This window comes from Mus caroli, unplaced genomic scaffold (assembly GCF_978045245.1).
Source record: "Mus caroli unplaced genomic scaffold, Mus_caroli_1 scaffold_15, whole genome shotgun sequence".
Taxonomy (NCBI): domain Eukaryota; kingdom Metazoa; phylum Chordata; class Mammalia; order Rodentia; family Muridae; genus Mus; species Mus caroli.
In genome coordinates, this window is record NW_028227270.1 from 78,234,386 (window position 1) to 78,249,147 (window position 14,762).

The 14,762-nt window shown below is 45.7% G+C and overlaps 1 protein-coding gene and 1 long non-coding RNA gene across 9 annotated transcripts in view; one reads left to right on the forward strand and one right to left on the reverse strand.

The window, feature by feature from the left end:
• Phactr1 (phosphatase and actin regulator 1) overlaps positions 1-14,762 on the reverse strand; it is a 451,705-nt gene that overhangs the window by 212,689 nt on the left and 224,254 nt on the right. For 2 of the 8 annotated variants that reach the window (XM_085831146.1, XM_029468521.2), the window contains exon 1: positions 3,798-4,294. The exons of the other annotated variants lie outside the window; for them this stretch is intronic. In XM_085831146.1, the coding sequence (XP_085687272.1) occupies positions 3,798-4,029 (232 nt within the window). In that variant the 5' untranslated portion in view covers positions 4,030-4,294. Of the gene's footprint in view, positions 1-3,797; positions 4,295-14,762 lie in introns of those variants that run through there. 8 annotated transcript variants of the gene reach the window in all.
• On the forward strand, positions 4,293-10,371 carry LOC147001017 (uncharacterized). Its single transcript, XR_015045436.1, has 2 exons — positions 4,293-4,504; positions 5,818-10,371. It is a non-coding gene; the product is annotated as an uncharacterized LOC147001017 (long non-coding RNA).

A 14,762-nucleotide genomic window follows, 5' to 3' on the forward strand; every position in this document is an offset into this window, starting at 1 on the left:
CAACCTCTCTGAGGGTCAAAAAAGCCTCTCACAGAAGTCACTTAAGACCACGAGAAAACACAGGTATTTAAGGTATTTACATTATGAGTCATAGCAGTAGCAAAATCACAGGTACAAAGAAGCAATGAAATAATTTTATGGTTGGGAGAGGGTTCCCACAACATGAGGAACTGTATGTAAGGGTCACTGCATTTGGAAGGTTGAGCCCTAGATGTTGTGGAAGGGAAGAAATAAAAATGATCTAAGAACTAACATGCCCGTGCTCTGAGGAAAACTGCTATCTGCCTTTGTTTTATCTTGTGTTTGAAACTCTGTGGCCTTTAGCACTGAAGTGCTACATCCCTCCACTCCCTCTCTGAGAGCAGCTTCAGTCCAGAGGGGAGATAGCAAAGACCGGCAGAAGCACAAAGCAGCCATGAGTGGGTGGCGGATTTATTCTACAGCTTATTGTTATTAGTAGTATTAAAGCGATTGGCTTAAAAATAAGGTCAACAAAACCATATTTAAGGCTGATGCACAAATATTAAGAGCATTAAAAAAATAACTTGAAAAAAAAGATAATTTCTGTGGCTGGTGAGTGGCTCAGCAAATAAAGACATGGACACCACAATCCGGTGACCTCAGTTCAGTCTCTGGGGGAGAAAAGAAGAAGAAGAACTAAGTGCTATAGGGTGTCCTCTGATCTGCATACATGTGTGGTGGCATGTGTACATGTACACACAATGCACCCTCACATACACACACATATACACATACACACACAAATACATACACACACACACAAATACATACACATACATATACACACAAATACATACACATACATATACACACACACAAACATACACACACATACACACACACAAATGAATAAGTGTAATTTAAAAAAGTTAGTGGCTAAATTTATTTTTATATTCTCTTCAACTAGTCAAGAATTATTTTTTTCTTTTAAAATTTACTACATATCAGCAAAAAACATTTGGTTAGAGATCTTTAGATGGCAAAATTATAAAAATATGCTTCAAATGTTTACAACAAAATTGTCATTTTAAGGAAGACTTCTTAAATGGGACAGAATATTTTGTGGATGTAGCTACGTGGCCTCTTTACGGTTGGTCAGGAATGAGGCAGACTTAGAGAGTGAGATGCTGCAGAAGGGAGAGCCACCATAAGCATCTTTCTCTGGTTGGAGTGTGGTGCTTTAGGAGAGAGCTCGCCTGGCATGTCTAAGGCCTGGGGTTCTATCCCCAGCACCTCAAGAAAAAAGCAGGAGAAGAAAGAAAGGTCTTTCTCTATAAGTTTTGGGAGAAATCTGTCCCCTTTCAACCCTGAGCATACATTTACTTTAAAAAGGTCATTGCTCAGGTGAAATGCTGAGCAGATTAAAGCGCTTGGTGCAGATCCCTGAGGCCCATGTGGTGGAAGGAAAGAGCTAACTCCTGGACGTTATTCTTCTCAGACCTCTGTATGGGTGACATGGCTCAGGCATAGACACCACACACATGCACACACACACACACACACATGCACACATGCACACATGCACATACTCTCACATTCACACACACTCACACATATAACCACACAATCACACACATACATAAACACCACACACACACATGCACACACATACTCTCTCAATTCACACACACACACATACCCACACATACACACATACATACACACACCACACAATATACTCTCACATTCACACACACTCACACACATATACACACATACACACATACATACACACCCACACACACACACGCACACATGCACACACACATACTCTCACATTCACACACACTCACACACATAACCACACATACACACACATACATAAACACCACACACAAGCACACATGCACACACACACACTCTCTCACATTCACATACACTCACACACATACCCACACATACATATACACACCACACACATATACTCTCGCATTCACACACACACACTCACACACACATACACACATACATACACCCACACACATACATACACCCACATACACACATACATACACCCACACACACACACACTCAATGAATGAAATAAAATTTTCTGATGTTCCTTCCATACAGAAAAAGAATGAACCCAACTGTACCACGCTCTTATTTGGCTCAACAAATGAGAGTACCACACACCTGGTATAGTGGTACAAAATTAGGTAAAACTTAGACATGATAACCTTAGCCCTCCTCATATATGGATCTCCTGCAATTAAATATGTGTATCATGTTAAGTGATACAAGAACATCCTCGAGTACATACTTCTGAGAGCATTCTGAAATTTGAGGCTATGGAGAAAGCATGAGTCCTAAAAGGAAGGCAGATGGCAGGTTAAAATACATGCCAGCCTTGAACTGCACACAGTACATGTTAGCGGTGATGGGGCTCATAATTACATACACAAGCATATATCCTTGAGTGTAGAAACACCCTTCCCTTTTTATAGTAGTGCACAGAGACACTCATTTAAACAAACTCCCACGAATGGGGAAGCAGCCCATTTGGGATACCGCTCAGTCAACAGAGTGACTGGCATTTAATAAGTAGCTTGGCTCGCAACACATTCTCCACTATACTGTATGGGAAAGGTCTAGTTTGGGGTCCAATTAATCTGCTCACATGCATTCACCTTGCTGTCTCCAGTTTAGCAGTCAGCATAAGAAACAGACGCATGTCAACATGTGTGACTCAAATACCATTAAACCCAACAGGAAGGGCTTCGCTCTGTCCTCCCACCTCCGGGACTGTCCCAGTTTGCTCTTGGGTGACTCGCTTGCTCGCTCCACACCACCCAGCCTCTCTCACATTTTAATCAAAGAAAACTATAATTACGAGAGCAGGACTCTAATTTTGAAAAGACATTAGGCCATCCGCAGGCAGTCACTTCATTACGGAGCACTTCCGAGGCCGGCAGAGAACTGGGAGGGGGGTTCTAAGTAATCTCTGTTCTTCCAAAGGGAACACTGGAAAGCTGCCTGCACAAGCAGGTGTAACTGGAGCTAAGCGTTGAGCTCAGGGCTGGCCTCTGTTACATCTGCTGCTTAAAAACTTTCCCGCGACCTTCAGTGGCCCACCGGAATCTGCACACCGGGCTGTTGGGGAATTGCCAGCAGAATCCTACATAGGCACCTCCACAGAGGAGTCCACACACAAGCAGAGGCTTCTGCCTGCTCCAGGGCCAACTGTCCCTGGTCCTTGGCTCTTTCTGCCCAGGGCTGCTGCCTGCACCTCCCCCACTCTGAGCACTGGGCATCTGTCCAAGAGGGACGAGCTGTGGCACCCAATAAACAAACAAACGAGCAAACAAACAAATACTCCAGCCATATTTTACTCTAAAGAGACACCATGCCAAACAAACCCACAAATGCTCAGTGAGCTGGGTCCCTCAGAGGTCAAGGCCAATGACTTCTTCCAGGGACCCCACCTGAAGGAAGCCCACAATCTGTAATGTAACCCCGAAAATTTCACAGCAGAGATGGGGCTGGGGGTGGGGGTGAGGGTGGGGGAGCAGGTCTAACATTTTTTTTAAAGCTTCTGTTGCTGCTGTGGACAGATCCCCTAAGACCCCATCTTGTCAAATCAAAAAGCCTACAGTTGATTCTTTGGGCGCTGCTGAAAGCCCACTGGCTCTCGGTGACACTCTGCAAAGTGCAGGGCCCGGCTGCGGGGAGCGAAGGTCTCCACAGTTGTCCAGGTGGCAGATTCCGCCAGCACCCGGGACCGTGGACTGACAGAGCCACCTTCCCGCCACCTCCCCGACGCGCCGGGCACTCACCGTCGCGGCCGTCCTCCCCCCGGCTGCAGTTGCTGCAAATGTGCTTGATCTCCTTGCCCAGTTGACAGTGGATCACAAACGACACGTTGTTATTGTTGTTGGGGGCGGGGTCCTTCGGGGGCTTCATGCTCAGCAAATAAAAAGCTTTCTTTTTGGGCTTCACGGCGGCGCCCGCGCCTGGCACGGCGCCCTGTCTGCAGCGCGGCTTCGCGGCGCGCGTGGGCTCCGCCATCCGCTCCCCGAGCGTCCGGGGCCGGTCGCCGATCGCCGCCCCGCGCTCTGCCACTCGCGTCCCCCGGCCGCGCCCGCATGCCCCCACGCCACACCAGCGCCACTGTGGGGCGGGGCAGGGCGGGATGGCGCGCTCGAGGTCTTGACCTCTTTGAGCCTGGACAAATCCCGAGACCCCGGGCGGGGTGGAGGTGGGAAGGGCTGCGGAGGGCTGAATCTGCTCTTTCTATCAGCGAAGCTCTGGGTCTCCTGGGCTCTGCCTCCCCGGGGCAGCCCCACCCCTCGGTGAATCGCAGCGCCCCGCAGCTCCCTGCCAGCGAGGTTTTGTGGCCACCTTCACTCTGGAAACTCAGGGCAGGATGCCACAGCCACCCCCTTCCAGGACTCCCGCTGCCAAACGCAAGCAAGATGTACTACAGCAGGCAGCTGTCCCAGCTCTAGGGTGGAACTGAGGCCAGAACAAATTATATTCTCAGGTGGGTCCAACCACAACCCAGGACTAGACAACCTGTTACAGCATCCTTGCTTTTGCTTCCAGTGGAAAAGCTTCCCCGAGATGAAGGGGACTTTACTCCAGGGTCCTTAGTTGAAGTCAAAGGGGAAAACCCATCTTCCAGCCATCCTCAACATGCAACTTAGGGACACTAGCTAGTTCACTGAATACTCGTCAGCTGCCATTGCTCTGTGATCTCAGGCTGAGCAAGGCAGGCGCCCTGTCTGCCTTGAAGACTTCCAGAGAACAGCTCCGGAAAGAAGGCAAAGCTACAGTCTCATTTGTTGAGGTTTTGATGGTTCTGAGTGACTTTTAAAGGTCACTTTGTGTTTAAAACCCACTCATCATTTATAGGGCATCCCGAGACTCTTAAAGAACTTTTCAGGGAATCTAGGCTTTGAGAGAAGCTACACTTTACAAACATATTAAATGCTTTATTTATTTAAAAACAAACAAACAAACACTCTGGGGCCTGGAGATTCTGGTTTCCTGGGCCATTATTGAGACCCGGGATTCTGTAACAGTTAACAAGCTCCGGGTGGGGGTGGGGTGATTTTGAGGAACTGTAAACAAGAGAAACTATTATTTACAGCCAGGTGTGTCAGACTCCACAATGTCCCATTCCCTCTGTGCGCCAACCTTACCATACCCGGGTCCTTCTATTTGAGCCTACCAAAATAGTGTCAATCAAAGAATGTACAGTCGGACAGTCACTTCCGGTTGTTACCAAGAACTTTCTGGATGCTAACTTCAAACTATTCTGGGAAACTGAACTACACCAAGGACCAGTTGCTGTTGTCTCTCCCCTATCCAGAGAGGCTTGGGACCCCCCCCCCCCGCCCCCGTGAGGGTCACGTGCTACCTCGTATTGTTTCTAGGCACACAATCTACCATCCAATCATTTGTCAGCCCAAACGGGCACAGGCAGTTTCACTTTTATCTTATTGGTAAGTTGGTGTGCTCTGCCACCCTCTGCCCTGGAAGGGATGTCAGCCCCAGGGTAGGGGGCAGATGTTGGAGAGGTGCTCTCTTTAATCAGATGCCCCTTTGTACAAGTGTCCGTCAAGGTCTTTGGTAATATCTCCCTTTCTCAGCTAGGTCATCAGCCCTAGAGGTAAATGTCACCACTGCCTCTGCTCTTCTCAGATTAGGTGCCACTGAGTTCCCAGCTCATACTACCTTGTATCTGGGAGATGACAAAGATATATTTGTGATGTTGTTCGGATGCCTAAAGGGATGAATCTCATGTCACGGGCAAAGACATTTTCTAATCCTTAGGCCTTGCCTTCATCTTAGGTTTCCTCTTAGCTCTGCCAAGAAGAGAGGAACTGTGTGTCCAGAGCACATTACATCTTTTCTAAACAGTATTTTGAACACTGCCAGCCTTTCCAACTTCACTCTCTGCCCCACAGGTCAGAATAAGAAGACTTGCGTCAACCCCACCTGGCCTCATTAAAACAACTGGACTGGAAGCAATCTGTTATTCACTCCCTGAATACTAAGCCTGACCCAAGGCTGTGTGTCCTAATCTTAATTGGCCAAGTATCATTGTGATTGTAGCATAGCAGACTCGGACATAGCCGCTAGCAAAAGCTCACATATCAAAGGATGTGCCCTGGAGGCGGGGGCCTTTTATTTAAGAGAAATGTGCAAGAAGAATTGGCTTGCCTTGGACAGCTACTTGGACGGTGCTCTCTCTTCCTAGCTGTCCTCCTCGAGTTGACAGCCTCTAACTGGTGCTGCCCGATGGTACCTGTTTGTGATATGAAGCTATTTATGTACTAAGACATTACAGGGCAATAAAATTAGGACCCAGTTTCTCAGTTGCACTAGCTACAACTTAAAAGGATAGCAGCCACGTGTAACCAGCAGCTGCTACAGTCAACCGGGAGGCTGACAGATCATCTCACCCCTGCCGCCACCAGCACCATGTTTTTCTTAGATGTATGAAGATTTATATCTGAGGCTGAAGGACAGAGATGCCATCTCCTATTGCTACAACAGAAGGTTGGCTAAGATGATCAGAGTCCAACACATGTAGTGCTGGCGGTTATATCTGGCAGTTTCTGGCACCAGTTTACTTCAGCAAGTAACGGGGCTGATGGGAACGTGTTCCTTGTGTTTGCTCTTGACCTTGTTCTGTGCACTGTGTTCCTCCTTGCTGAAGCTTGCTTCTGACGTCGGCTGTTAAAGCATCCTAACAGACAGCTCAGTGGTGCCAAGGGATGCCTTTTACAGGGCCTGTGCTTGTCTCCACCCACAGACAACTCATGCCTAATGATTAGCCTGTTCTGGCTTAACTCAGTTGATACCGTTGGCAGTTTTCCTCTCCCTTGCATCAAGGAAACGGCCATCCTAAAGTATTTTATTAAAGAAAAAAATACAGTGGGGCTTTTCTTCAGCTTTAAAAGCAGGGGGGAATATATTATATTGAAGGGAAAAGCATCCCCACGAGTCCTGTCACCTCGAACAGGTCTCGGTGGTCTTCCCGAACTTTTTACCCAGATAATCTAACTAGGAAGGAGCCATGATGATCCATCTTGTTGTCACTTATTTGAATGACAACCTGCTCCCGTCCCATCCTACACTTGACATAAATTGGTTTGGTGTCCAGAGACTCTGCTACTTGAGATGCAATCCCAAAGACCTGCAGATTCAAGGAGCCTATTACAACTGCATATCCCAAGCTCTGCCTCCAAATCTGCATTTTAACAAGATCTTCAAGAGACCTGGATGCACAGTAAGGCCTGAGAGGCCCCTGCGGGAATCAGTCTGGTGATGCCATTAATTGTCTATGGGAAGAGTGCATATTTTAGCTCCAAAGCAAAAAGGTAGGACTTCTGGTGCCACAGGGCTTAAAGTTTAGTGGGGAAGAGGAGACACTTGGTAAAAGGCCAGACATCAGTAAGAACAACAACACACACCGAATGGAAACACCAGATCTCCAATCAGGAATAGACACAGAGGACAATGTGTTCATTATCTGGGCTGGGACCTCGTGTGGAGGAGGTCCTGCAGAGATTTAATGGACAAGGTGGAGCTGTGTTGAGAGAGGCGACCATGGAAGGCTGATCCATAGCAATTGGGGCCGGAGGGTGGTAGTGGTGGTGTCAGAGGCGCAGTGGGGAGGAGGCAAGCAAGCTCGTAGAGGAAAGGAGTTGTGCTGGGTTCTGAAGGTGAGGATGGACAGCCAGCCATCAGCCAGCAAGGCAGTAACCAGAAACTGGGCTTTCTGGAGGAGAACAAAATTATGGTGACGTCAGAGGCCCCTGACATGCTCCCAATCTAAATGTGAGAAGCTGAGCGTACTCTGTTCCAAAAACCCCATGGTTTAGGAATGGTGAGTGGGCAGAGTTAAGGGAAGAGCTTTTGTTATGCTCTTTGTATCTGCTGCTTTTCTTGGTGCTGTGGAAGAATTCCCAGCACAGGTCAGTGAAGGGAAAGAGGACTTGTTTTCACTCATGTTTGGGGTTGTATTAGCACATCATGGTACTAAAAGGCACAGTGGTGGCCAAGTCTGTTGAGAAGGGAACCGTGACTTCTTACTGTCACTTGCTGGACTACGAGCAGATCCTAGATCAGAGGCCAGGCCAACTACCCACAAGGAGAACCCTGTGGCAGTATGCAAATTGGCCATCTAGGCTCTCAGTCCAGAATAGTTCCAGAAGGTTCCACAATATCCCCCAACCAGTTCCATCAGCCTAAACCAAGCATTGAGCCTACGGGGGACATTTGATTCCCAAGCCATAACGTTTAAGAAGTTCCTTAACTCTTACTGAAAAGGACACATTTAGGCCAATACCAGGCAGATATAGAACCATTCAGAGGGGTGTACTTTGGAAAAAAAAATTTACCATATATCCACAATGCAAGAAAGGTTTGAAACTCCTTTTTTCTTTCTGTCATTGCCTGTCTTAAACTGCTGTCCTTTCTGCTTCTATATTGTCTGTATCTCCTGTCTCCTTCCTAGCCCCAGTGAGCTGAATGGCATCCATCCCTGTATCTGTATCTGAAACATGTGGATGTGATCTTGTTCAATCTTTCCAGACATAGCCAAAGACCTTGAGATGAGGTGACCACCCTAAATTATGTTGGTGGGCCCAATAGCAAGTGTTCTTATCAAAGACACACAGGAGGTGATGGAGAGGTGGCTCAGTGGTGTGTGTGCTGATAGAAGATGCAAGTTTGGTTCCCAGCACTCACATCAGGTAGAGTACAACTGACTGTGACTCCAGATCCAGGGGATCTAACGCCCTCTTCTGGCCTCTGTGGGCACTGCACTCAGATGTACACACTCCCACATAGTCATATACATATATAGGTTTAATTAAAATAACAATAAGTCCTGTCTTTAAAAGACACATGGGAGAGTCGGACAAAAAGAGGAAGCCCCATGAAGATGGGCCCAAGATGGGAAAGCTGACATGAGAGCTGGAAAAAGACAAAGATGAAATCTTCCAAAGGTTCGTGGGGATCGTGGCTCATCTTAAACTTGGACTTGTGGTCTGCAGAATGTTGACATGACCAAAACCAGTTGTTTTAAGTCACAGCTTTGTTGCCATTGTTACCTAAGCACAAGATAACTAGTATACTCATTAAATATTAACAATAGGCTATTAATCACAAAATAAGGAAGTATTTTTCAAATCTGGCCTATCATTTTTTAGACTTGGCCTAAATGTATAGTACAAAAATTAAGTCAAAGTTAAAAATTCCAAATTGTTCACAAGCACAGAAGAGTGCTACACTGTTGTTTTTGGTGTGTGTGTGTATGTGTAAATATGTATGTATGTGTATATGTGTGTGTGTATATGCGTGTGGTGCATGTGTGTAGTGAGTGTGCATGTGTGGTATGTGCACATATGTGTGCACATGTGTGTGTGGTGAGTATGCATGTGTGTGTATGTGTACACACATGTGTGCATATGTATGTGTGGTGTGTATGTAGTGTGTGTGCATGTGCATGTATGTGTGTGTGTGTGTATATGTATGTGGTGGGGGTTGAGGGGTGTTGCCTGGTGGGTGCTTTGTTTGTTGTGACAGGAGACAGAATGGATGTACAGAATGTAACTGAGGTAGTCTGGAGTTAGAGGGCACACAGCTTCCAGGACTTTGCATGTTTAGCAGAGTGGTCCAGGACTTCTAGTGGATGCCTGATTTTGGCCAGCAATTGCCTGGCCTGTTTATGTACACTGTTTTCCCTAGAAAACTCAACACATGATTTTTTTCTGTCCTTGTAAGTAGAGACCCTTTCTTTTTCACTTAAAGGAAGCACCTCACAGCTTGTCTTTGGCAGCTACAAATGGCCCACTTTACCACCTTTTTACATAAGGGCCATTATGAAATATAATAAAGGCTACTTGAACACAGACACTATAATACCAGGACAGTTGAGCGGATAACCAAGATAACTGCTAAATGAATTTGGAGTGGCTGGCATGTGGAGCACTGGATGCAGCAGCAAGGGGAAGACTCTGGCAGGAGAGATGGTTCCATGTGCAAAGCAACCATTGCACAAGCACAAGAACCCAAGTTCAGATCTTCATGCGACTGCTGGGTGTGGTGGCACAAGCCAGCTCCCAGCAAAGGGAGTCTGCAGGAGGCTCCCAGGGCTTGGTGGGGAGTACTCTGGCTAAGGCGGCAAGCTTCCACTTTAACGAAGAGACCCAGTCTCAGCAAAGCAAGGGGTAGAGAGAGCTGCAGAGCAGGACATCCTAATATCAGCTTTTGTCCTCCATATGCACATCCCCTCTGGATGCATGCACACATATCACACACACATATACACACACATACACTCATACATACATGCACATACATACACACAAACATGCCACACACATATACACATACACACATGTGCACACATACATAATATGCACACTCATAATACACTAATACACACATGTGATACATACATACACACTCATATGCCCATATATACACACAAACATATCACACACATACATACACATATGCATACATATATACACACATATCACACACATACATACACATATGCATACATATATACACACATATCACACACATACACAGACATACATCATACACACAAATACACTTATACACACATGCACATACATACACACAAACATGTCACACACATATCACACAAACACACACACACACACACCCCGCAAGGGTTCCCCCTCACTGTTTAGAATGATACGCAGTTGAAAATGCATGAATTATTTTATGGAATTTTCCATTTAGATTTTCAGACAGTGGTTGACCATGAGTAACTGATGCCAGGGAAGGCAAAGCCACAGACAAGAGGCCATGGCACACTACATTCATATTCTGTGCATGAAGATGTGATGGGCACTTGATGAGGGAGGCTGAGTATCGTAGGCAACTGAGGGATGTGTAAGTAGAAGTCATATTCAGCCCCATAGACTCATCCGGCTGTGTGGACCAGCAGCTACAGCTGGCCAATGGTATAATAGGTTAAATACCCTCTGACTCTTTCTTGTCTAGTTATTAAGTATTTTAATCTGTCCTGCAGGTTGAGATTAGAAAGAACCTCACAGGACGCAAGGGTTTATTCTCCCAGGGGTAGTGTTTGCCTATGAAGAGTCTGTATTCTTCAAACTGAGTTTTGTAGCCTGTGACAACATTCTTTCAGGCTAAGAGTCTCTCCATATTGTTTCATAATCCAACCCAGCAGGGGTTTGGTGCTGGATCCAGGGAGATATCTGTGGACAATAAGGTTTACAGAAGCAACTTCATCTGTCTGATTTTAGAACTGGAGTTGGGCTTCTTAAAAATACTCTTGAGGCATCTAAATGGTGCGAGCAAGATTGCTTTTGTGTTCTTGTGACTTGTTTGTTTTAGCTAAGGGAATTTCCACACACACCCCACCCCGAAAATGCTAAATAGAAAGCATTTTTTTTCCTTCCAGGCTTATAATAATTATGCTCACTAACAGATTGTTCTGTGAAAATTCTCCTGAAAAGAGCAGACAGCTATGTGAAGAGAAGTGATTGAAGACATTGAAACAAAACAGGAAGGGAGAGAGCCAGTGGAGGGAGGACCTTCGGAGAAGGATCTGTGTGCAAGGGTTGCAGCGCTGCCTTGGGGAGCTCTGTGGGTCTCTGGTTTCCCACCTTGGTTTTTCACCATGTAAATGGACGTGGCTTTGAGCTCCTCCTGTTGCCCCAGCCTCCCAATTACCAGCCTGGAAGGTCACTATGATGGGTCAGAAAGGACTCCTTATCTTTCTGAATTAGCCCAAGTGGGAAGAGGATTGTCCTAGAACAGTTTCTGGGTTCAGTAGAAGAGTCTTACTGCTAGTAGCCGTGTTGGTAGAGAGAGTGCCATTTTAGTAACTGGCAAAAAAAAGGTCAGGTCTGCTAGGAGCAGATGTCTCCAAAGTCGGTGTTGCTAACACTCGTGAAAGGCTTCCCGCCCAACCTAAAAATCAGACATTAGACGTTGCTGTTCACATCTGGGAAAAATAGAGCCCAGATTAGGCCGCAGTGAAGAATTGTCAAGTATTAACATGTGGGCCTTGTTATTCTAAATTCTGTTACATTATGTTCCAAATTATTAATTCTATTTTATGCTTTATATATAATATATGTAATCTTGTGTTCTTTTTAGAACCAGGCTTCTCTGGGGACAGGCTTAGGTTAGTTGTAGCTATTTAACTCAGAAATGATAGTGTGTTTCATACTACAATAAAAAAAAACTGAATGAGAAAGTCCACTAACAGAAATGACAACATATGTTTAAATATGTAAAGAATAACAAGTTTGAGGCAAACGAGTTCACATAAGACGTCTCCCTCTCTCCATACATTCATATATCATGTAGGTATATTTTTACATCCATATGTATTCATATGTATGCATGCATAATCTTTTTTATTCAATAAATGATCTTGCTATCTATAGCCCAGGCTGACCTTCAATTCACAGTACTGCCTGCCTTAGGGGACAAAGTGCTGGTATTTTTAGGCATATGTCACCATGCCTGGTCTCACAACATTGTTGTATGAACAAAGTTAAAACTCAGGGAACTGACCACACACCTCGGCCTATTTTTTTTTAATAAAGCAGATATTATAGATGTTAACCTTGTTCTCCAATGATTTCTAAATCCTCAGATGCACGGAGGCGTTGCAGCTAAAAGACTCTGTGAGCAGGCAGGGCTGGGTCCGCAGTCGGGACCTGTGTGTGATGAACTGGAGACTAAGACCGAAGCCTCTGCTTCCGTTTGCGCTCCGGAATGAGTCAGAGATGAGCTGCAGCAGCTACAAACTCAAACGTTCCCCGAAGGCTTGCTGCAGGCTTGGCTGCCAGCCTGTGGCCCTACCAGGAGGTGGAGAAACTTTTAAGACACGGGGCCTACTGGGAGGGAGTTGGGTCACTTGAATTTGCCCTTGAAAAGGAGCCTGGCTCCTTCTCTCTCCTTTCCCTTTGCTTCCCAGCAACCATGAGGTGAGCAGCCAAATGCTCCTGCCATGATGTTCTGCACCATTAGAATCCAATGCTAGTTGCCAAGATGGCCAAGTGGTCTAAGGTGCTGTGTTTAGGTCATAGTCTCCTGGAGGCATGGGTTCAAATCCCACTTCTGACAAATTACTCTTTGGGTTGAAGAGACGGCTCAGAGGTTAAGAGCACTGACTGCTCTTCCAGAGGTCCTGAGTTCAATTCCCAGCAACCACATGGTGGCTCACAACCATCTGTAATGGGATCTGATGCCCTCTTCTGGTGTGTCTGAAGACAGTGACAGTATACTCATATACATAAAATAAATAAATAATAATAATTTTTTTAAAAAAAGAATGCAATGCTAAGCAGACAACAGACTATGGATTGAAATATTTGAAATCCTGAGCCTAAATGGGCATTTTTTTCTCCCCTCTCCTTAAATTAATTAAGTCCAACTTTTGTCCCAGTGACCAGTGATATAAACATCAACTGTGATGGTGGTCTGTAAGAAGAGAAGCATTCTTGTGCTGTGGCAGTTTACTGAAACATTGGTGGCTTTCACCCCAGAGGAATCTGCCAGTCAAGTGGGAGACAGCAGTGAGAAATTCCTGGGCATGGCTATCACCTTTTTAATCATCATGGCAACACTGCTTGAAGATGGGACTATAATTTTCCTTTTACATCCCAGGAAACAGAAAATCAATGAGAATCAATACACCTCCAAGTTTCCCCAAATTAGCATTTTCACCAAGTAGAAGTTTTGAGCCAAAATATGTTTAACAGTGAAGCACATATGTCCTCCCCCAAACCTCCCACTGACATTCAGGGAGCGAGCTGATTGGCGGTTTTGCATCAGAGGACCCTCGCACTATTTTAAGATAGAAGCATATGGCATCATAAAACACCCAACCAAGAAAGGTTATCAGACTGCAGGCACAGGACACAGAAACCTTGGCTGTCATGCAGGGCAGAGCTGCTGGTGGTAAAGGGGACAGGAGTAAAAATAGGAAGTGCAGTTTCTTATCTGTCACCTGCCCTTTCAGTCTGCAAAACAGACCCCAGCTGGATACTCCCTGGGGGGGCTCTTTTCAGGGCTGGCATTGTTTCTTTGGGTGTGCTGAATCCCTTGGGGCTGTTTTATGTATGATTAGCTAATGATAACTGACCTTCCGGACAGAGTCACAGTTGCTTCTACAGAGCATGTGTGGGACTGAGCTAATAGGCAATGCTACACTGGCAAAAAACCAGAGTGACTTTTGTCACTGTGATAATGTTCATTACACACAAAATGGAGCTGGGGGGGTGGGAGTGGGTTCGGAGCTGGGTTGAGCCAAGGGGAAGGTTTCAATGTTATCTCAGGTGCGGAGGCATGTGACTTCCTCCAACACAATGGTCTAATTCTCTAAGGAAGGTGTTACAGTATGCTCCAAGACTAGTCACATGTTTGATCAAAAGACCATCTCTGTTTCAAACAAGCTAGGTTGTGTCCTTTTTCCAATGTTCCAGGATCCTGGGATCCGGTGAGCTTCCAAATAACTCTGTACAGCAGAGAAGCCAGGCCAAAGAGAGAGGATGCCTAATTTTACTTGTTATCTTTCAATAGGGAGTTTCCTCCATCAGGCATACTATAAGCACATTATTTAGTACAAGAATACTTTGTAGCCATTTTTCATATAAAAGAAATGTGATGAATGAAAAAGCTAAATGATCTCTAAAGAGATTATGGTACAGCATGCTATTGGAATTTAAGAGAGCAATATGTATACACACACACACACACATGAT